General features: G+C 48.3%; 1 protein-coding gene across 1 annotated transcript in view; it reads left to right on the forward strand.

The window, feature by feature from the left end:
- Nucleotides 1–21,941, forward strand: part of Dscaml1 (DS cell adhesion molecule like 1) — a 330,756-nt gene that overhangs the window by 21,748 nt on the left and 287,067 nt on the right. Inside the window, exon 3 of the mRNA XM_038323307.1 lies at nt 2,342–2,488. Coding sequence (XP_038179235.1) covers nt 2,342–2,488 — 147 coding nt within the window. The remainder of the gene's footprint in view (nt 1–2,341; nt 2,489–21,941) is intronic.

Below are 21,941 nucleotides of genomic sequence, written 5' to 3' on the forward strand. Positions count from 1 at the left end.
TGGTGTTTTGCTGCAGCAATAGAAGCCCTAAGATACCTCCTCGTCCTGAACTGTATCAAGGAAAGTGCCTGCTATCTGATGTAACTGAAGCAGTTTCCCTAAGGTTCAGCTAACCCCCAGCACAGGGCTACACCCACAGCTCCTCGGAGGTCCCCCTCTTGCTCCCCGTGGTATCTGTTCTCCTCAGGACAGCCACTCTCCTGAGCTGGAATAATCTGCATGTTTTGCTTTGCCTGTGCTTTACAAAATGGAGGCCTACTTTCTGAGTTTTCTGGAATCTTCAGCTCACTATTCTCATCATGGCGTTTATTCTCGCTGTTTTGTGGGGTGGCAGGTCACTCGTTATCACTCATGCACGGTATTTCACAATGTAACTAGGCCACACACTCTTTGTCCATCCCACTGTTGAACATTTGAGCGCCAAACAACTCGGAATACTATCATTTAAGTACAGTTCACGGTGGAAGATCTTAGCGGTGAAAGAGCCGGATCTCCCAAGAGTCTGTGGAGGCAGAGAGGCAGGGGTGAAACCGAAAGTCTGATCTCAGTAGGGCAGTCCTGGAAGTGAGCGAGTGGCTTTGATCGGCTCTTTTGAACTAGGACATCACAACACACTCTACTTCTGATACTGACAGGAAGTGCTTCAGAGAGCAGTAAGGCACCCAGGTGTGGGCACTGGCTTTCTTACAAGGGAATCTGGGTGCAGGAGGCCAGCCTATCTTGTCACGCCAGTGTGCCTTCTGTCCTGCAGCTAGTGTCACTGGAGAGCAGGCCTAGTGACAGGCTCTTCAGGATGAGCTCCTGAACTCTGACCTCCCACCACAGCACTCCTCACAAGAACAAGGTTGCAAGGGTCTAGGCCCAGAGCTGTGGGAGAGAGTGAGGGATGAGCCCTGCTCCCCCATGCCCTTGTGTGTCCTGGGGGTTAACTGTTGGCCATGCTGCCGGGGCAAAGGTTTTCTCCAAAGCTTCTGCAGGTGTCTCTTCTGCATTGTTTGGCCCCCAATACAAACCCAAGTATTGAGCTGGAAGTCTTGAAGCATGGATTTAAGTTCAGTTCTAGTCTCCATATCGAGGAGCCCTAGGAATGACCGTCATCGGCTACACTACTCTCCTCCAGTTAGAATTCGGTCTTCACAGGAAGTCTACACAAGGTTTCTTACTGATGAGAAAGCCAAGTCAAAGTAATTCCCACACGCCTGCTCTTTTCTATGCTGCTCCAGGGATGAGGAAATTGAGGCTTGCAGGTTAACTGACCTGTAACCAACATCCCCATGCTGCTCAGAGGAGGAGTGGGGCCTGTGTGTCTGATACACGTGTCTGATACACCTTGGCTGCCTGTCCAAGACCCCCAGGATTGGTGTGCAACACAACTTGTCCTTATCCTTCACTACTCCAGCACCCTCGGGGGTCAGCTCCCCCACCTCATGAGGCTCCTTTGTGAGATTGGATGGAGGCAATGCTGCCAGACCTAAGCGAGGGCTGGACCAGAGCCCGACGGCCAACCTCTCCCCTCTCTCTCTTTTCTTCCCTTCCCTCCCTCCTTTCCTCTTGCCCGGAGACGAAGAAAGATGAAGGCCCGGGGAGGGCCAGGTCCACTGGAAACACAACCAATTAAAGAGGCCCTTGACAATGCCAGAGAGGCTGCAGGTGCACTTCTTGCGGGGAGGATGCCAGGGCCCTGGGTGTCGCCCTGGCAACCATGGCAAGGAGAACAGAAGGGCATGTTGCCCAGGTGTCTGCTGAGGACAAGGTCAGTAGGTAGTGGGAGCTCTAGACTGTCAAACTCTGCTTGTCAGAGAAGGGAGTTGAAGGAAGAAGCGAGCCCTTGGCTAAGACCGAGCTGAGAAAGATAGGGGGAGGCAGAGGTCTTCATCCCACTCTTAAGGTAGGACCAGCTCACCTGCAGGATGTGACACATAAGTGGCTGCAGGAGACGCCATGTGAAAAAAAAAATGAGTGCAGGGCTGGGAGCAGACAGGAGTAGACTCTAGAAGGACAGGATGGTCCTAAAATCAGGACCAAAGTGGGAACAGGATAGAAGCGACAAGAGGTCGGACAGCGGTAGGAAGATGAGAACTGTAACTGGCTCTCAGACAACCCTGGCTTCAATTATTCTTTATTTATTCTTTTCTGCTGCCCATTGGGTACCGCCAATGCCATGAAGAACTCAATTATCTGAACTACATTTCCCAGGATACGTTGAACTAGCCCCACATGGTAGTTAGCTCATATAATCTGGATTTTATTTTGGCAAATGATGGTCACTGTTCTGAACCCACTTGCTGTCCCCTTTCCCCACCACAATGACCTTGTGACACCCTTTTTCAATCTCTCACAGTTTTCAGGGAACCCTACACCGTCCGGGTGGAGGATCAAAGGTCAATGCGTGGCAACGTGGCCGTCTTTAAGTGCCTCATCCCCTCTTCAGTGCAGGAATATGTTAGTGTTGTGTCCTGGGAGAAAGACACAGTCTCCATCACTCCAGGTAAGGAATCATGGGTGGTGGCTGACAGAGCTGCCCGGGTGGTGGATGGTGTCAGAATTGGTCTATGAATGGAGCAAGACTGTGACAATGGCTTTAGGGACTGATTTGTTACTGCTCCGTGGAGTTTTGGCAACTTTGGCATCCATATGATCATCTCTGTGTGGGATGGTCGGTCCGTGTATTGAGCCCCATGCTATCGAGAATGGTCTCACAGACACAGGGTGGGGCTGCCGGTGATACTGGAGCTCCTCTTGAACTTGCCCTGACTTATGAGAGTCGTTGGTAATCTCACCTGTGAAGGGTGGTAGGAGAGACAGGGTACATTTGTGCTCTGTGTGTGACTAGGGTAATGAGCCGGATATCTGAGGAAAACGGCCTAAGGAAATGTGCATACAGGACAGAGTACATGTGTGTTCTCTGCGTGACTAGGGTAATGAGCTGGATATCTGAGGAAAACGGCCTAAGGAAGTGTGCATACAGGACAGAGTACACGTGTGTTCTCTGCGTGACTAGGGTAATGAGGCTAAACATCTGGGGAATCCAGTCTAAGGAAGTGTGCATACAGGACTTCTGTTTTCCCATGAGTTGGCTGAAATGTAAGAAGACTCGTCGGTGACTGACATTGAAAATGGGCTAGTACTCCCATCATTGGTTCATTTTCGTCTGGGAAGGATTGTCCCTCCAACAGGAAACAGGTCTTGGAACCTCACAAAAAAAACCTCTTAAATCTTTATTCAACCTTCAAGGATCCAATAAAAAAAACCCACCCCATCCCATCATCCCCCACACCACAGGGGCTCCATTTTCCTTCCTCAAGTTTAATCCTTAACTTCCTGTAAAGTATAGCATCCCGATCCAGTGCTCTTCAAGCAGGCTGTTGACACACCAGGTTCCAAGCCAGTTTTCTGGAATGATCTGCAGCCTTCGGAGTGAGTTGAGGATGAGAAACCTCTATAGAAACCTGTCCTAGAGCAGGATTCTCCATCTTGTTGAACCCCCTCCACCTCAAGGTGTGAGCAGCGCCTTTGAAATTGTTGTGTTCTGGTCAGCCTAATTCAAATCACTCGGGAGCCAGCCTGGGTCTCAGCACTGACCAGAGCTCTTTAGATGGTTCTAGGGTACAGCGGGGTGAGACCTATGCTTACATGTTTGTAGCTAGCATGGCAGGTGCTTTTAAAAAAAGACATAAGCATGTGCCTTGTTCTCACGACTTTTCTTCTCTCAATTCCAAGCAGACGGCCAGGCCAAAAGATCTCTCAGTAGCAGACAGGTTAGCAGGCTGGTGGGAGCAAGGCAGACTCCATGCTACTTACAGATTCCTTCTCCCTTTTTTGGAAAAATGAGTTAATGGGAGCTGCCTGGAAGGAGAGCCTCTGAGAGAAAGAGACAAAGGAAAGAGAAGGAATCAGGGCTGGGAATGGTACTGAGGGCGTCTATGGAAAGAGTGCTTGGCCTTCAGGGGAGCATCTGTGGGAGCCCTTCAAGGCTGGGACTGAGGTCCAAGACGTCATTCAAATTGGGAACACAGGTTAGCAGATGCTGCACATCTCTGGGGAAGCATCGGAAATGATGGACACCGGGGTTTAAGTGTCAGGTTTAAGGCATTTAAAGACCAGTAGGAAATGTAGCACTTCTTACACACTTGGGTTTATGGATGAAACATTGTGTCCATTAAAATAATAATTATGTTATTAAAACTTTTTGAGTACTCGCTATTTTTCTGGCACCGGGATAAGACACCTTAATTCATCATATTTTAGCATCGCACAAAACCCAGAAGTGTGTTTTTCTCTTTCCACTTACAGAAGAGAAAACCTAGTCTCAAAGAAGGAACTCAATTTCTTCCAGGTCACGTGTCGATTACTCAGATGAGGCTTAAACCGAAGCAGGATTTCCCCCAAGCTTGTGCTTCCCCTGTGTGCACACAAATGTGCCCAGTTTCTCTGAAGACCATGAAGCTTTAACAGTGTGCTATAGGCACTGAGAGCTTTGGGAGAAAATACTCTATGTTGATTTTTAAAGGGATGGTTTGATGGAACCAAAGGCAGGTGATGATAACAAACCTAAAATCTGGAACCAGACTGCCTGGCATGGAAGCTCACCCCGTGGCTACTAGCTGGGTGAATTGTCGTCATTCATGGGGCCTGACTTCTTACAACTATAGAATGGGTTTATAGGGTTGGAATAAAAATACACAGTGTTTAGAATGTTGCCTGACATTCTGAGGATATGCTGAGTTATAGCTGCCGTTGTTTAGGGACAAGACAGAGTTCTTCAACGTTTGCACTGGTCCCTGGTGTGGTGTGTGTATTCCTACCATGAAGCTGACCTTGTATCTCATTCCCGACTGGCTTTCCTAGGAATGAGAAGAGTGTTGTGTTTACGCGTGCATCCTCCACTCCTAACACACTGAGCCCTCTGTACTCACAACAGTAAGGGCTCATTCAGTGTCCAGTGAGGAAGGAATAGCTGCTTGAGAGTTCCGAGGGATTCTAGGAGGCAGTCTGGACAGATGGGGACGTGAGGACAAACTGGTGCGTACCAGGTAGCCAGAGCAGAGGAGGTGGGGAGGGAAGGTTAACTAGCTTGTGTATCCAGGAGCTGGAGGTGGCAAGCTCCCCCAGGCACCCCTTGTAGTTGGTTCTTCAGAGCTGTCTTTCATGTCAAGACCAGGCTGGTAGCCCCAAAGGGCATAATTACCAGAGAAATGGCCTTGATGTTAACCTGTGGGACCATGTTAAATTTTGGTAGACTGCCTTTCTTTTCTTTGGTCTTAGAGAATTTTCCTCTTCTGCCTAGCCTTCCAGCTCCAGCCATAGTCATTCTAGATCCTTCTCTAGCTATTTGTTAGATCCAGGGGCAGTCTTCCCAATACATTGAGTCTAACTAATATGTCCCTGAGGGAAATCCAGGGGAATGGGAGACAGTGGGGCTTGGCAGTATCTGGTCTCAGTAGGAGAGGACCAGAGATTGGAGACACATGCCACATGCTTTAATTTTGGAAAATGTGAGTAGTTTATAAAATTTTATGAAATAGGGCTTTTATACCCCCATGCTCTCTCGTGCCCAGTGTGCATACATTCTGTATGTTTAGGCACATGTTTTGTGACAGCAGGATGCCACTTCTTAGCATGGCCAAGGCGATAATCTGGTCTGAATGTGGAGAATGGAAACCACAGTGTTAGCATCTGGAGCAGGGATCCTGTGTTAACTGTGGTTTCTGGATCCATGGGGCTAGACTCTAATGTTCTATACTTCAGGGCCAGCAGGAACAGGTGCTGGAAAGTTGAAGGAAAACCAGGACTCCAGAGTGGACCAGTTGAGGTCTCAGAAATCATCCTCTTCAGGGAAAGCATGCATGTACCCGGGGAAGAAGGGCCTGTTAGCCACAGAAAGGGAGCAAGACCTCCTGTGCCTCTTTCTAAAGGAACCTGGTATTTAAACAAGCTCTGGGAGCTGAGGATTTTCTGAGGCTGTCCTTCTGAGCTGGCCATGCTGTCTTAGAGCCGGCCACCAAAGCCCTATCCAGCTTTTTATTATGATTTCTCAGAATTTGGAAAAGCTAGAAAGAACCCAGCTAACTATTGCTCCCATCTCTGTTTGCCTCCCCAGCCTCTCCTCCCTTCAACTGTGTATTGGTTTTCAATCTTCTAAAAATGTAAAATCTTTGACCTGCCAGATTCCTACCCCAACGTTCTTCCTAGAGTACCTTGTGTGTGTTTGTGTGTGTGTGTGGTGTGTGTGTGTGTGTGTGTGTGTGTGTAGAAAGATAAAACCATTTCTTCAGAGTGGGCAGGGTAGGCATAAGAGGACTAAGGGCGGTATACAAAGTTAGAATTAAGGCCTTCAGTGAAGCCAAGATGTGGTTTAATTTCCCATCTGCATGATCACCATTACAATGCATGTTATTGGATATAAAGATAAATCCGGCCCTGTTCCTAATAGCTTTTAATTTCCACCAGACCTGATTATATCGATGCAGGCTCCTTGTGGGAGTTTCCCAGCATGCTCTTCCCCAGCATCCTGACTGGCTTTCTTAGCCCCAGTGGGGAGTTTTGGACACAGCTCAGATGCCAGCCAGATGTATCCCCTGCTGCCCTGGAAGATGAGCCTGGCTGAGCTGCCTTGTTAGTGTGGATTGGGGCTCTTGGATGCTGGGCTGTCACTGGGCCTTGGTCCAGCATGGGGGTATATCAGGGAATTCTGCATCTTGGGGGAGGGGACAAACAGGGACAAAGGCAATCTGTTTGGCAGGGGATCTCTCTGAAAAAGCCCTTGTTTCAAGGATTCTCATCAGACAGTGCCTTGCCCTGGTACCCACCTTTGCCCACAGGGCAGTGTAAGTCACCTTACCAGACTTCTGAACCTCTCTAGTGACTGGTCCCGGACTAGAGGGTCTCAAGGTTTTCCAAGGGCTTCCCCATCTCTCTCCATTTGTCTCTGATGGTTTCCTGGCCTGACTTATCTACCCATGTCTTCTTCCTATCACGACGCTAGTCATCCTTTCTCCTGGGACTTGGTGCCCATGTGTCCCCTTCCATGAGCCTACACCATAAGCCTGACGCAGATGTTACGGCTCCTTTGGCTCTGTTCCCATTATTTCTAACCGTCTGCGCAGGAGGGTGTGTGTTTTTCTTTTCCCATCATTTTATCCCCGGGGCCAGCGTAACACTACAACAGAATGATTAAAAATAACAAGATTAAGGGTGATGCCCATCATGTGTGGAGCCCTCTTTTTGGGTTAGGCATCTCATGTATTCTATCGCTAATCCTCACAACCACCTTTTAAGACAAATCATGCCCCTCCCCCATTTATAAATGACAATATGAGGCCCATGCAAGTTAAGCATCTTCCTTGTGGCCATACAGATGATTGGGAGGGGTGTTTTCTGGCGTGTTCTGCTTCCTGCTGATTCTCTAGAGCAGGTTCCCCAGAAGAAGTCTTCTATGTTGTCCTTGGGCTTCAATCCAGAAGGGAGAGCCTGTCCCTGACTCCTGAACTTGCCTGGGGACAGAAACATGTCATTTACTACCCAGCTCTGACTGTGTGTGCAGTGACCAGAGGCTCTGGCCTTTCTGATAGAAAACAGATTTCTACCTTGGAGACTAGTGGACAAGATATCCATTCTCCCATGAATGGCTGTAGTGGGCACCAGCTCTTGATTCTAAAGGGAGACATAGGGACCTGAACCCTGACCCTGAAACTGAGCCCTGACCTTCTGTCTCAGCTCTGATGTCTAGAGATGGATGACCCCAATGCCCTAAACATATGTAAGCTGGCTTTGGCTCTGGAATGCAGATTTGCTTTATGAATTACATTTCACATATGGTGACCTTAAGGCAACGTCAGTCCTGTGTGTCTTCTCTAAGTAAAAAGGCTGCGAGGGGTTGGACACAAACACGAAAGGGACAGCCGTCCCAGGACACCTTTCAGAGGTCATCAGTAGGCTACAAGTGAGCGCCTCGAATTACAGGGTTGGAGAGGGCCCTGGTGTTGTGGGAACTCTGTCAGCCAATAGCCTTTAAGATATGGCCCACTTTGGGGCGTGGTCAAATGTGCTATATATACAGATGTAAAAAATGTGCTAGATTCGGTTTCTGTTCCCCGTTCACGCAGAAGACTGCTGATCTGTGAGCCTACCCCTAAATAAATAAGCCTTTATTATACTCAGTTCTGAGCTAGTGTGGAACTACTTTATTCTAATCACAACAGATTGGCACCCAACGTGGGTCACAGAGCTGAGCCTTCTTGGGGACTGGTGTGAAACTCAGGCCTAGAACCTCTGCTCTCAGACCAGTTTCTTGGCTGCACGTGTTTAGGGCACACAATTTTAATGACTTTGGGGGGGTTATTTATTTGTTTGCCACAAGCTTCCCACTTTCTTTGCTCTACCCATCCTCCAAAGTATTTTCAAATAGCACTCTGCTCTGACTGCTGCTGAGAATGGGGTTTGACCACCACCCAGACTACCCTCTTCCTGGGGACACCCTTCCGCAGTCTCTCATAGCTTTATCATTGCCTTCTTTGCTCATTAATGGTGTTTTAGAACCTGTGTCACCCCTCCTACAGGGGTGTGGCACCATCTAGGACATGTCTTTACCCACCTCCTTTGCGCTGGTATTCAGGGGAGGTGGTCAGCAATGAGCATGAAGTGCCTGCCATAGCTCTGACCATTGGAAGAAAAAATTGAGATGCCTGCCTAAGGCTGCCCAGCAAATGGGTGGCATCGGCAGGATGTGCCAGGAGAGGAGGTCAGCCTTGAGAGAGTTACAAAGACACGCACAGGTGACCAAGATCCTGTTTTGGTTTGGTTTTTAACTTAAATATTCTAAGATTGTATCTGGTCAGTATGGGGAAAACCGAACGCCTGGGTATGTGGTGTTATGTATCTCTGACTCCCTCGTGCTTGGTAGTCACTTGTTGCAAACCTGGGCACAGAGGACATCAGCTCCTCTGCTGGCTCTGTCTGCTCTGTGCGCTCAGGCCCTAGTTTAGGTGTGAGTGTTCCCTCTGAACAATAGTTTATACCACACTACTGCGTTATCCTGTTTGCTCCATAATTGTCATTGTGCCCATTTTGCTTGTGAGGGTGCACAGCTAGGTTGAGTGACTTGTGTGGTGAGAAGAGAAATTAAGGGAAGAAAATCGATGCATATTAAACCACACACTTGTAGGGTCTTGTGGTAGTTATTCATAAGTCATCTTGTTTCCTTCTTCTGCTGAGTCTGAGGGAAACACCTCCATTTGTGGATTTAAAGAAAATGGTATCAGAGAGACCGGGCAGTTTGCTCCAGCACACACAGCTTCCACCAGGCAAAACCTGAAACTCTTGTTCCTGGACCCCAAGCTCTTTCCTCATGGCAGTGACTTTGGGGTTGTCGGGGGCCTTCCAGCAATCATTGTTTCCTCTGGGAAGGCAGCTAGTTGGAGGAGAGTCAGCTGACTCTTCTATTTCTCTTTGTTTTAGGGAAGAAGGAAACACTGAACTCAAATAGTCCTAAATTCTTTCCCCAAGTACAGAGAGGATGTCTCATCTTCTGAAGTCTTTAAGCAGATTTGTCAAAAACTGGGCATGATGACATATTCCATGGCATTTAAGAGGTGGAGACTGAAGGATCAGAAGTTTGAGTCTAGCCTTTGCTGCATGAGATGCTGTCTCAAAAACAAAAACAAAAGCAAAAACAAAAAAACAAACAAACAAAAAAAGAAAACCCTTAAATTCAACACGCTTTGCAAGTTAGGGATTCAAAGATACCCCTAGGGACCACAAAGGCATGCTTTCCCTGGTTCAGTGGCCCACAGTGACGGATAACCACAATAAAAATGGATAGGAAGCAGTAAATGGGCAGTAAGCAGCATCTGTGCACTCCTGTGATATGCTCTCTCCCGGGGTCTTGTCATTTCATCTTCACGTGCATCCTACCCAACAGGTTCTCTTACTACCCCTGTCCAACGTCAAGGGTCTGAGATGCATGGAGGTCGGCCACCTGCCTCAGGCCCCGGATAGGGTCTTCAGCCAGAGCCGCATGATTTCCCTCATGAGCTCCCTCGCCATCTGTGTTCGGCGCTGCCTTTTTCTGCGTTGCTCTCAGTGCAGAAACCAAGCCCATTTGCAGTTATCCTATCTCTGAGTCCTCTCAACCACATCTGTGTGAGACACAGATTTAAGGCACTCACTGAACAGTGAATCCAGGCTTGGGGTGGGGCTGTAAGGCCTTCCCGAAGTTGCGCCACCAGGAGGAGCTCAACTGGACTCTGGTTTTGCAGCCTTTATCCCGGGAGCTCTAAAGGCTCCCAGGGACTCCGTCCAATGTCCCAGCAGGCAGCCTGTTCTACAGTCATTCGCCAGTTGGTTGGTTCCAGAACCATCAGCCTGGCTCCTCAGTCAAGCAGAAATGTCTGTGTTCGCAGGCGCCTCTGGCGGTGTGTGCATGTGTCGTGTTTTGCTTTACCACTTAGTTCATGGCAGGCGCTGCATTTCCAGAGCACCCACTGGGTGAATTTCCACAGATTTAAGGCAGTTGCCTGCAAACACCCTGCCCCAGGATCATGCTGCGACAGTGGACACAGAGCACGCAGCATTGTTTGGTTAAGTTGGCACCTCTGTAAGTTACCCTGAAATCAGAGCAGAATTCTTTATAGAAGGTTATCCTATACATAAATCATCATTAGACCACCTCATTTTTGTTTAATGCCTACCTAACTGTGCTGCAGTCTAAAAATGTGTGTTTAGTGATGTCAAGGGTTGCAGGGAAATTATAGGGTTTTCAAAAACCCATTTGCTTTGCCAGTGCTCACATCAGAATCAATCTTACCTTCAGTTCTCAATCACATTGCAAACGGGCAGCATTGCTTGCCGAATCCTGGCATTTAATATAGGGTAGCGTTTATTCAGAAGGAGCCAACTGCGCTTGCAGAATGGCGGAGCTATGTATAGATGCCACTTCCTGCCAAGCCTGTGATTTTGAACTCTGTGGCATATCCATAAGCCGTTTCTGCCATAGCGAGAGCCATAGCCTCGGCCACGACCACAGCCACAGCCACAGGCTACAGCCACATGGAGACGGTGTCCAGGTTGTGAGTGTTAAGGATGAGTGGGCTGGGCTGAGGGTGGGGTGACATCTGTAAGGCTGTCTATCAGCACACAGTAGGCACTTGGACAGTATAGCCAGGGCAGTGGCCGGCTCTCTGGTCTGGGAAGGAAAAGAAGTGGGTTCAAGAGAAAGGGTGTGTAGTGCTGCCTGGCCCTACAGTGGCTAGGATGAAGTCACTGCTCCTTTGGACCCCCCAAACCAGCAGGGCTTGTTTGGAGTCTCTAATGGGATGAAGCTATATGGCAAAGAATGTAGGGTTAGGGCTCAGGGATTAGGGTTCAAATCTTACCCGACTCGTCATTTTCCATAAATGGCTGGGCAAGCCCTTTAGCCTGGTAGAGCTTCACAGTCTTCCGGTCTTTGGTTTGCTTGCTTTTGTTTTGATGCTTTGTTGTTTTTTAGACACGGTTTCTCTGTGTAGCTTTGGGGCCTGTCCTGAAACTCCCTCTGCAGACCAGGCTGGCCTTGAACTCACAGAGATCCACCTGCTCTGCCTTCCACGTACTGGGATTAAAGGTCTGCATAACTACGCCCAACACAGTCCTCTGTTTCAAGGATGATAAATTACATGCTTTTTTTCTGTATAGGGGAAATCTATTCTCCATAAATATAACATTTTTTAATGTAGATGTGTTGTCTACATAAAGATATTTTATATGCAGAATGTAGATTCCTTCTGCTTCTAGGAAGACATGCACCAAGCCCTTGGACCACAGCTGGAGTCCTAGGGAGTTTGGGCAAGGGCTTAGATGGAACCTCAGAAGATTCTGGGATGAAGGCTTCAAAATCAGACTCCAGTGGAGCACCTCCTGGTGGTCCATCCTGGGGCAGACCTCATAGCCCTATCCCATCTCTACCCCAGGCCTTCATTTCTCTGTCTGTTCAAAGAATCTGTTGGAGTGTGAAGAGTGAGCATGGAAGTGTGAACATGGAGGTGTGAACAGGTGGACAGGAACCTATCTACAGGGACTCAGGTGGCCTTCAGGGCTACAAGTGAAAGAGTGTGGCAGAGGCAGGACGCTCCCTGGCATTGCTCCTGTGTTGGTGGCCACCTGGCATGCACACTAGGCCCTGCAGAGCCTATGTCTGCAAGCCCCCCTCTGCATTAGTTACTCTTCTCATCGCTGTCGCCGCCAAAATGCAGCCTATGAGAGGAGAGGGTTGTTTGGGTTTTCAGTGTGAAGATGGAGTGCATGGGGTAGGGGGAAGCATGTTGTCGGGAGTGGATCCAGGAGGCAGGGACGGGAGCATGAGGCTGCTTACTCACATGTTCAGAGAGCAGAAAACAGAGAAAACAGGAAGAGAGATAGGGCTATAAACCTCAAAGATCTAAGCCCACCCTATCCATACCTCCACTCCTATCCCTGCTCCCACCCCTATCGATGCCCCCACCCCATCCATGTCCCCACCCCCATCCATGTACCCACCCCTATCTATGCCCCACCCCATTCATGCCCCCACCCCATCCATACACACTCTACCCCTACTGATACCCTCATCCACACACACCCCAACCCTATGATCCTCTTCCCCCAGCTAGAGTCTACCTCTGGAAGGTTGCACATCCTCCCTCAACATCAGCACCAGCTGGGGACTAAGAGTTCAAACACAGGAGCCTGTATTCAACCCTATCACCTGCCTGTAGGCAGAATGTAATGCAGTGGAGAAGAGGAGGGCCACAGTGCTTTGGACCAGGCCTCTAGGCTGGAGATATGTTCCTCTAGCATCGGAAGCTCTTCCCTCTCACTGCAGGGTTACAAGGTGTGGGACTGAGAGTACTGTCTCATACCCATGCCTTTACGGGCACAGAATCTGAGTGAGCAGAGAAGACAACCGAGGAGAAAACGGTGAAAGCGAGGGGCCCTGAAGATGGTGGTGGAGCAGGGCTGGGGTCTTGGGCTGTGAGTTAGCTGCTGCCCAGGTATTGTGGTGCCAACAACTAGATAATGAGCAAGCTGACTTTCCCAGCAGTTTTGTGGGCTCTCTGAGACTTTGTGTAGCAAACGTGTTCCTTCTTAAAGCACATGGCAGAAGTCTCCCTGAGAAAGATGCAGTCCTGGAAAGAGCTTGCATCTAGACAGGGTCTCAACCCCTTTGGCAAACCTATATCTCTAAAAATATTTACATTGCAATCCATAACAGTGGCAAAATTGCAGTTATAGATAGCAACGGAATAATTTTATGGCTGGGGGACACCACAACATGAGGAACTGTACTGAAGGGCCACAGCATTAGGAAGGTAGAGAAGCAACATTCTAGAGTCTAGAATGTTCCAAAGCATACCACTACAAGGCATCGTCTAAGGAAGCTGGTCGTAGAGGCCTCCCTGGAGATGTGGCTGGACATAGGCTGTGGCTGTGTGGCACCATATATTGCTTCAGTTCCTTCTCATATGTTGGCATAAGCAACCCCAACTGACTGAATTTTTAGTTCATTATTTAAGCTAGCAAATGTTTCTTGAGCACTTCCTGTGTACAAGATGCTGTATTATGCAGACAGTAATTCCCAGGGGTCTTTGCTTGAGGACCCCAAGGGATTGGGGTGGTGGAATTCCTCTTCCCACACACCCAAGAAACTCAAAATGGATATGTAGGCACATGTATAAATAGTATGCACAATATAATTTGTTCATATTGAATATGTATGTGTGAACATTCACACACACACACACACACACACACACACACACACAGTGCTTCTACTTTGTCACCTGCCTAGAACTCTAACAATTCCCAGAGCAGAGACCTGAGGGAGACACCGTGGTTTCCTGTCATGTTAAATGGCATCTTGGAGCCTCCCTCTTGGGGTGCAGTTCATGAGCTAGGTGCTGGGAGGACTAGGCCTTGCCTCAGACAAAGAGGTCAGTTCTTATCCCCTCTTTATGTGTAAATGTTCTGAATTTTCTAGATAGCTTTGGTTCATTATTTAATGGGCCCATTAGGCAAAGAAGGGCTGTCAGAGGAATGGGCACAAGAAGGGAGCACTAATTCTGTTTTTGAGGGACTTACTGTCTGACAGACAAGATGAACTCAGGATACTGGTATTCCCCAACTGGAGGCAGTATGCGATGAGGTGTAAGTGATGTTAATTTCTCTGGTCCAGAGTTAGAGAGGCATCTCTAATGCTTGGATAAGGGACCTTTCCCAAGAGGCCTGCAGAACACACCCACAGGGTAGGGTGGTTTTTTACAGGGGAGAGTTGAATACCTGCCAGATGTCAACTATAGAGTCACCTGGGAGCTTCCAAGAGCACCAGTGTCTACACAGATAGATAGACAGACAGACCCACGCCCACACGTGCCCATGCACACAGACACACAGACACACACACGCATACGCACACACACACACACACTCCATCACAGTTGAGCTTCAGGTAAAGGAGACCACAGGAGGAAGGTCCCAGGAAGCCCTAAAGCATTGCAAATGCTTGGGGAACAGTCTGGCTTGACTGGAGCCCAGGAGTGGTCAAGAGTGGGAGTGGCTGATGCTGCATGAGCCATATGTCTTTACAGAGCGATGGGGAGCCACTGAAGATTTTGAGGGGGTGGGGAATGCTCAATGGTTTCTCCAGGAAAAGGGAGATGGTCCTCAGCCTGAGGTAATGGAGTCCAGGACTGCCTTTGAATTTCCCAGAGATTATTGCTCAGCATTCTTAGGGAGGTGGGACATGGATCTACCTTTCTTCTACACCCCACACTTCCGACCTGCTCTAGTCCCCTTCTTCATAACCCCATATCATTCCTAATCCTAAAGCTAGAACTCTGACATAATCCTCAAATGGGAAGTGTTTGGAGCAGCAATGTTGTGGGACTTTTCCTGGGGAGTCATGATAAAGGTCTAGTCATTCCATCAGTGACAGACCAAAGGAAAGGCAGCTCCCAAGTCTAGTGAGTCAATGAGTTCATGGGGTTCCTTACAGGAGTATGACTCAAAGCCAAGCTTTAGCACCCCAAAGCTACCGTAGCATGAGTGATGACTCAAAAAGTTGCATCCCCAGCACATCTTGCGGGCAGTTTCAATGGAAGGGTCTCTTCTCCATAGCAACTGTTTACAACTTGTGTAACCTCTATGAGGAGCCTTACATGGCTTTTTGCTCTCTGAGCTTCCTGAATCTCCAGGGTTTCCTGAATCTAAAGAAGGAATGCTTCAGTTTTGAGAAACCTGCTAAACAGCAACCAACTTGATGTCACAAATAGAAAACTCCACACCTGGTCTCCTTTATAGGTCTCAGCACAAGACAGTCACACTAAAAACACTGTGTGAGATTGCCTTCGGGTTATGGAGACAAGGTGTGCTTGAAACGGAAGTGATTTTAGTACTTAGACTTGGGTCTCATGCTGGAGAGACCTCATTGTATGTATACAAATATCCCCAAATCTAAAACATTTGGTCTCCAGACACTTAGCCTTTGGGGATGAGCTAGGCTTTATTGTGCTCTTACAGCCTGTACCATAGTTTGGTACACATTCAATTTGATTTAGTATGGAGTCTGCCGAACAAAGAAGCCAGTCCCTTCATTTGCAGATGAGCCCACAGAGACCTAGCAACTACTGTATCCCTCTAATTCCCTGGAAGGGGCAGGCCTCAGGGGCGGCTTCTGTGCTGAAGTGAGACCCTCTTCGAGTGTAGGCGTGGGCGTGACCTTATGCTTTCCAGAACATCCCATCTGCCTCCTTACGATGGGAGTCCATGATTAATGAAGTTGTGCTTGGGCATTTGGTAGACCACAGCTAGCTAAAGAAAACAGGAAAACTTCTGCATCTTTCTCCTGACCAAGTTCACCTCCTCAAAGCCCTTTCAGGCTGTCTGATCTCATTTGATATTTTTATTTTTTCAGATGAGTGACTGAGACTCAGCGAGATGCCTTCCATGATGCCAGGGAGTAGTGGCAGAATGGGAGGGGAGGTGGTTCAGGATTGTATGGGATTTGGGACTACCATAAAGCACACAGCACTTGCCGTGTGTTTACTCACAAGATATTCCATTGGGGCTACCCGGTGCTTGGCTCCACGGTCCTCCATAGGGCTGGACCACACGCAGGACGTGAGCAGAAGAGTAATGCAGAACACAGGCCTCAGATCTGGACTCAGTCCCCAAGATGCCCCTGGGCCTCAGTACCACTCTCAGGCCCTTAGTCTGAGCATGCGCAGGTTGAGGTCTGTGATGTGAGGCTGGGACTAGAGCGAGAACTCACACCAGAGGCCAGGTGTTCAGTATGGCCTCTTTGTGTCTGTTCTCCCTTATTCCCTTCTCCTTTGCACAGTTCCATCTTATAGTCACGTGCTCTCTCGGAGTATATTGGTATACCTCCAAGCAAGTAGGAAACATGCAGAAGGTTCTAACTTCTGCTTCCTTCACTTCTAAACAATGGCATGGCCTCTCTCTGCTTGTTGCTTTCCTGATCTGCAAGGCCAGAACAGGCAAAGCCCTTCAGTCCCTTCCTGTTCCATGCAGCTCAATAAACTCTGTCTAGCCATACTGGGTACTGGGGGTGTGGTGACAGGGGGGCGCCCTATGCTGGAGAAACAGACATACTCCAAGGTGTATATTAAGAAACCCTCACACAATGAGCACAAATGGACATTGTAGCCACATCCACACTGATGATAGCAAAGACACTAGAAACCAGCGTGGGTAAATGCAGTCTGCTTAGCATATGTAATGAAGAACTAAGCTGCAGGGGACCCATGCTCCAGAACTTCACAAACCAGCCTGGACATGTTGCAGGGAGGGTGGTCAGTGGGGGAGGGGTGGTGGTGGCAAATTGCAGAAGGATGAAAGCAGTACAGAGCCATTTGTATAAAGTTTGAAAACACGCATGCCGGTCCTCTGTAGTGTTTCTGGGTATACACATATGCAGCGACAGCATCCCAACATGCATGGGACAATAAACACCATACTCAGAGCAGAGCGTACCTCCAAGGAAGAAGCCACGGCTTCGGAAGGGAACACACGGCTCTTCAGAATGTCTAATTTCCTAAACAGTTTCTTCTAAAAATGATCTGACAAAAACAAGAGCCAAAAGAAACACAGGACTTTATTTTTACGCTCTTATTATTTTTTAAAAGATGCATGTTATAGTCATTTAAAAAGTCATTTACTTCATGGCAGGGCACAGGGTTCTAGAAGACTGACATAAGCTTTGGGTCTTTCTGTGATATTTCAGGGCTAGGGGTGGGACTCTGGCTGATCCTGGAGAATGTGAGGAGAGATAGCCTTAGGGGAGAGGCCAGCGCACACATCAGCTGTCCAGCTCTGCTCTGTGGACACTTGTTCCTGAAACCCTTTTGCAGAGCCACTTTGGGCGGGATTGGTGTGCAGCAGTTGTTAAATAACAATGATAAAAGTGGTATAAATATGAGAGGAGGAAAAATGTATCTGCCGTGGGACCAAGCATAATCTGCTTCTCTGTTTAATGAGAGCCTGGAGACCCAGCGTGAGGCCACTGAAAATTAAGAACACCAGGAGGATTGATGGGGTTGCACGGCCCGGTGTTCTGTGCTTTCTCAAGAGTCGGGAGCTGGGGAGGGTCCTAGCAGCCCTTTGTCCTTCTTTTCTGGGGACAGGTGCTGAACAGTTGAGTGCCCAGCTGGGGCAAGCAAAGTGGTTTGGCGATGGGAGGGCAGGAGAAGCGCTCATAATTAACCCCTTGGATAAGCTGCCCCCAGTTTTCAGCTCATGTTACAAGAGAAAGCTGGGAGCTGGACTCAGAGTACACAGGGAAACCAGAGACGGAAAAGTGATCTCACCCACAATGTACCGAGAGCCTGCCCTGGCATCTGTGAAGCTGAGGGTCTCCCAGGCAGAGGCCCGCAGGGACTGCCAGCTGCATGTCTTGCTTCGGCTCCTAGAGGTGCTTATCTTTATTACAGTTTGCCCTGGCACAGTGATTGCACCTGCCTCTTCCTCTTTTTTCCCCTCCCCTCACGGAGTGCCCAGGTGATATCTTCGGATGGTAAAACTGCTCTGTGAAACCTAGAGGAGCCTTAAAAATTGCCAAACCCAATCTCTTGGTCGATTATAAAGATACCATTGGCAGCCTTGTTTGGACCTGGGATCCAGGTCTCAAGAAGTGCCCTGCTAGCTGGACATGGTGGTACACGACTATAACCCCAGCTCTTGAGAAACTGAAGCAGGAGGATATGAAATTTGAGGTCGGCATGAGATACATAGTAAGACTCTGTCTCAAAACAAAAAAAACAGTACAAAGAAGCATCTTTTTATACTTCAGAATGAGATCATTGGCCTCATCCTCCATGGGGTAGACTCATGCTAAAATCCTCTGAAATCGAGCTATCTCGTCATACTTACAATGAGTGCAGAATTAGTGCTCTCTCTCTCTCTCTCTCTCTCTCTCTCTCTCTCTCTCTCATGCATGTGTGTGTACGAGTTGATCATGTAGCTCCTTTATCACAAGTAGGCATCTAACCAACATGTTCGTCTTGAACGGAAGTCCTTCTATAGGAAGGTCTTTAACTATTTAGGGAAAAGATCCTAATGTGATGTTGAGTTGAAAAAAATATATAGATGGCAGGATTCTGGTGTGTGTGTGTGTGTGTGTGTGTGTGTGATCTTCAGAGAAGTAGTTGAAGAGTGTCCTGTTATTTATAGGGAGTTGAGTGAGAGATGAGTTTAGGTGTCTGTTTTTAGTCTTCTAAAATTCTCAAGTGTGTGTTGAGAAGGGGTATGAAAGTTGGAGCATGGTCCTCATGTTGCTTTTGAGTGTGGTTCCCTTGCACACGGTGGGCATTCCTGTCTTTTTGAAAGCCCCTCTTTTATCAATTCCTTATCATGAACTAAAATATAAAATCTGCTTTCTTGGAGTTCTGCCTTTGAGCCCCCCTACTGCCTGCTCCTGCCCCTGAACCTCCAGGAGGCTTTCTTTTCCCCCCTACACCCATCAATTACTGGAAGACAGTTCTCACTGTCGCCTGTACCCCTTCTCCAATGTCCTATTCTTGTGACAGCACCCTATTCCTGTACCGATCCCCTCTACCATTTGGCAGGCCCTTCTCTTATTCAAGCTGACAATTTTGAACATGCCTGGGTTTGTTGCATCTTTTCAGAAACTCAGGCCTGTCTGAGTGACACCCACACGGGAGAAGCTCTGAACGTCTGGTGAATTGCTCACCAATGCGCCCTGACTTGGGTTTGTTTCTGAGCTGCTTTCTTGGTGTTGAATTCTTCTCATCACTGGTTCTGAGTAGCCCTGGGCTCTTTCCCTAAACCTTTCCATGTTCTTATTTGCAAAACCAGAATAGCAGTTTTCTATAACCCAGATAGCAACAGGATGGCCTTTTCCCCTTCTGAGCTGCATGAGCTGGCTCACATCCTAGCTTTGCATCCTGCTAAATATCCAGCATCCTTATGGAGGTATCTGCGAGGCCCCAGGAAGCCTAGATTCCCAGTTTGTCTTACTCCAACTCGGCTTTGTAATTTGATTCCAGACTAGAAGCATTCCTGATTGGGGGGGGTGTGTGTCTTCTGAATAAAGGTAGTCTATTTGAGGGTGGTCTCATAGCTTGAGGAAGTAGGGACAAGGTGGCCTCAAGTCCTGGGCCAGGCTCATGTGTGAAGGGTGCTTGCTTCATAAGTCTCTCATATTAAACATAATGCTGGTAGCAAGTTCTTAGTGCATGTCTATTATTTCTTAGACCAGCTGGTCTTGTTTCCCTGAGGACTCTACCTGGTTCCTTCTGCAAAGGTCTCCCTTAACCCATCTGTATCTCTTTTGTTCTTAGTTACTGTGGATATAATCTACATTCTCCACCTTGGTTTTATAGGCGTGGTTACCTGTTTCCTTCAAAGTCCTGGACCAATTTATGGAGCTGGGGAGGGGACTTCACCCAGGAACTGTCATTTAAGAACTTCTGACAGAAACACTGAATGTTTCGAAAGTTCAGCTCCCTCAGACACAGGCCTCTGAGCTGGGTGCCCTTGGGCAGTGTCTCCCAGCCCTTCCTTACTCTCCACACAAGCTGAGCCAAGGCAACATATCAAGTCAAAAAGAGGCTGACCGGGACTGGAGAGATGGCTCAGTGGTTACAAACACTGGCTGTTCTTCCAGAGGACCCAGGTTCAATTCCTAGCATTCACATGGCAGCTCACAACTGTCTGTAACTCCAGTTCCAGGGGATCTGAAACCCTCATGCCAATGTACATAAAATAAAAATCAAAGAAGCTAACAATGACTGGAGTGACCAGTTTCCCATGGCTCATGGAATCTGTCCCAGGTCCTGCCTTTACTAGTCTTAACTGAGGGCTCTTGGTTCACTTTTGGGTCAGAAGACTACAGGCCTTGTATAGGCAGGTGGTAGGGAGGTGAGGGGGTCAGTCTAGAAGCTGACAAGGAGGCACTAAGACATGGAAGGATGGATGGTCCAGGTAGCTTCCAGGCAGCCCCTCCTCTTCTTTTCCTGTTCCCTCCTCCACATAGCTCCCTCCCAAAGAGACTTTAATTCAAGAGTCCCTGTTTCAAGGACAGCTAAACTAGGGTGATCCAATAAAGTGTCATCATCAGCTCACATCTTCCCTTCTACTGGGGTGAAGGACCCCCATGGTGTAGCACTTCCTTTGCCTCCTTTCGACCGCAGTGTGTATGTGTCTCTCTGCCTCCACCCCCATGACTTTCCTGCTGTGCCTTCCCAGTGTGGGTTCCATCCAGGCCCTGGATATAGTCATAGTTCAGGTGACAGTTGGGATAGCTTCCTTTCTCCAGTAGAACTCTCTCGACATGAAGGTGTGGAAGATCAAGGAGCCCGGGCTGTCGAGGGGGAAAGGGTGACAGAGACAGAGTGATGGCAGGGAGGAGAATTAATTCCCTGGTGTCGGATTTAATGAAGGCCTGCCTTCTGCACTGCCTCGGAAAGGCACATCACGGAGTGATTGGTGCTGGGTGCGTGCACAGCTCCAATTAGGAGTTTCTGCATCTCGCAGGGGCAGGGTATCGTTGAGTCTCTAGACTCTGGGGGTTTGTCTCCCCCTCCCCCTTCCAGCCTCTAATCTAGAAGTCTGATGCTCTGCTTCTCTTAAAGTGGAAGGACCCCGGGGGCTGTTCTTGGCTGCTTAGGGAGGCCTCATTTTTCTCTTTGCTGTCATCTCTTTATGTGTCCTAGCCTTTGCCTTGGGAAAAGGTGCCTATACCATCTTGTTCCTAGAGACTGTACCAAGGAATTATGGATACTTAAAATGGATAAGGTGCCTTGGGGATAATCCAGCCCAGATTTACATAGTGCTTAGAAAGATAAAGTTTCTAATATTTTATTTTTGTTATTTCTTATTTATATTTATTTATTTTATGTATATTAAATACCTGCATGTGTACAACATGATGCCTGTTCTTATATAGATCAGCAGAAAGCACTGGATTCCTTGGATTTGAAGCTGTGAGCTACAGATGGTAGTGAACCACCATGTGGGTGCTGGGAATTGAACCTAGGTCCTCTGAAAGAACAACAAATGCTCTCAACCACGGATCCATCACGCCAGCCCCTGAAAGCCAGAGTTTCTAGAACAATCCCTCTGACTTCATGTCCCTGGTCTGTCATCATGTAGAATGAACAAGAGCTGCATGCCAGGGTCAGGCTGCCTAAGTCACAGGTCCCAGCTGCCAATGCAAGGTGATTTTTGGAAACGTAGTTGGAATGGTGGCAACTCAGCTAAGTACCACCATCCACAGCCAACAGAGTATGCATCTGTGGCCTCCCCTAACCCTGGTGTGGCCAGCACAAGCAAGATGCTGCCTCTAGGTCTGCATCCTAGATTAGCCACTAAGTCGCAGGTTTGTGTAACTTTTACTGCTCAACTTCTTAAAGCCTCCTTCTGAAACCTGAGAATAATAACACTTATCACACAAG

The sequence above is a fragment of the Arvicola amphibius genome, chromosome 3, assembly GCF_903992535.2.
Source record: "Arvicola amphibius chromosome 3, mArvAmp1.2, whole genome shotgun sequence".
NCBI lineage: Eukaryota > Metazoa > Chordata > Mammalia > Rodentia > Cricetidae > Arvicola > Arvicola amphibius.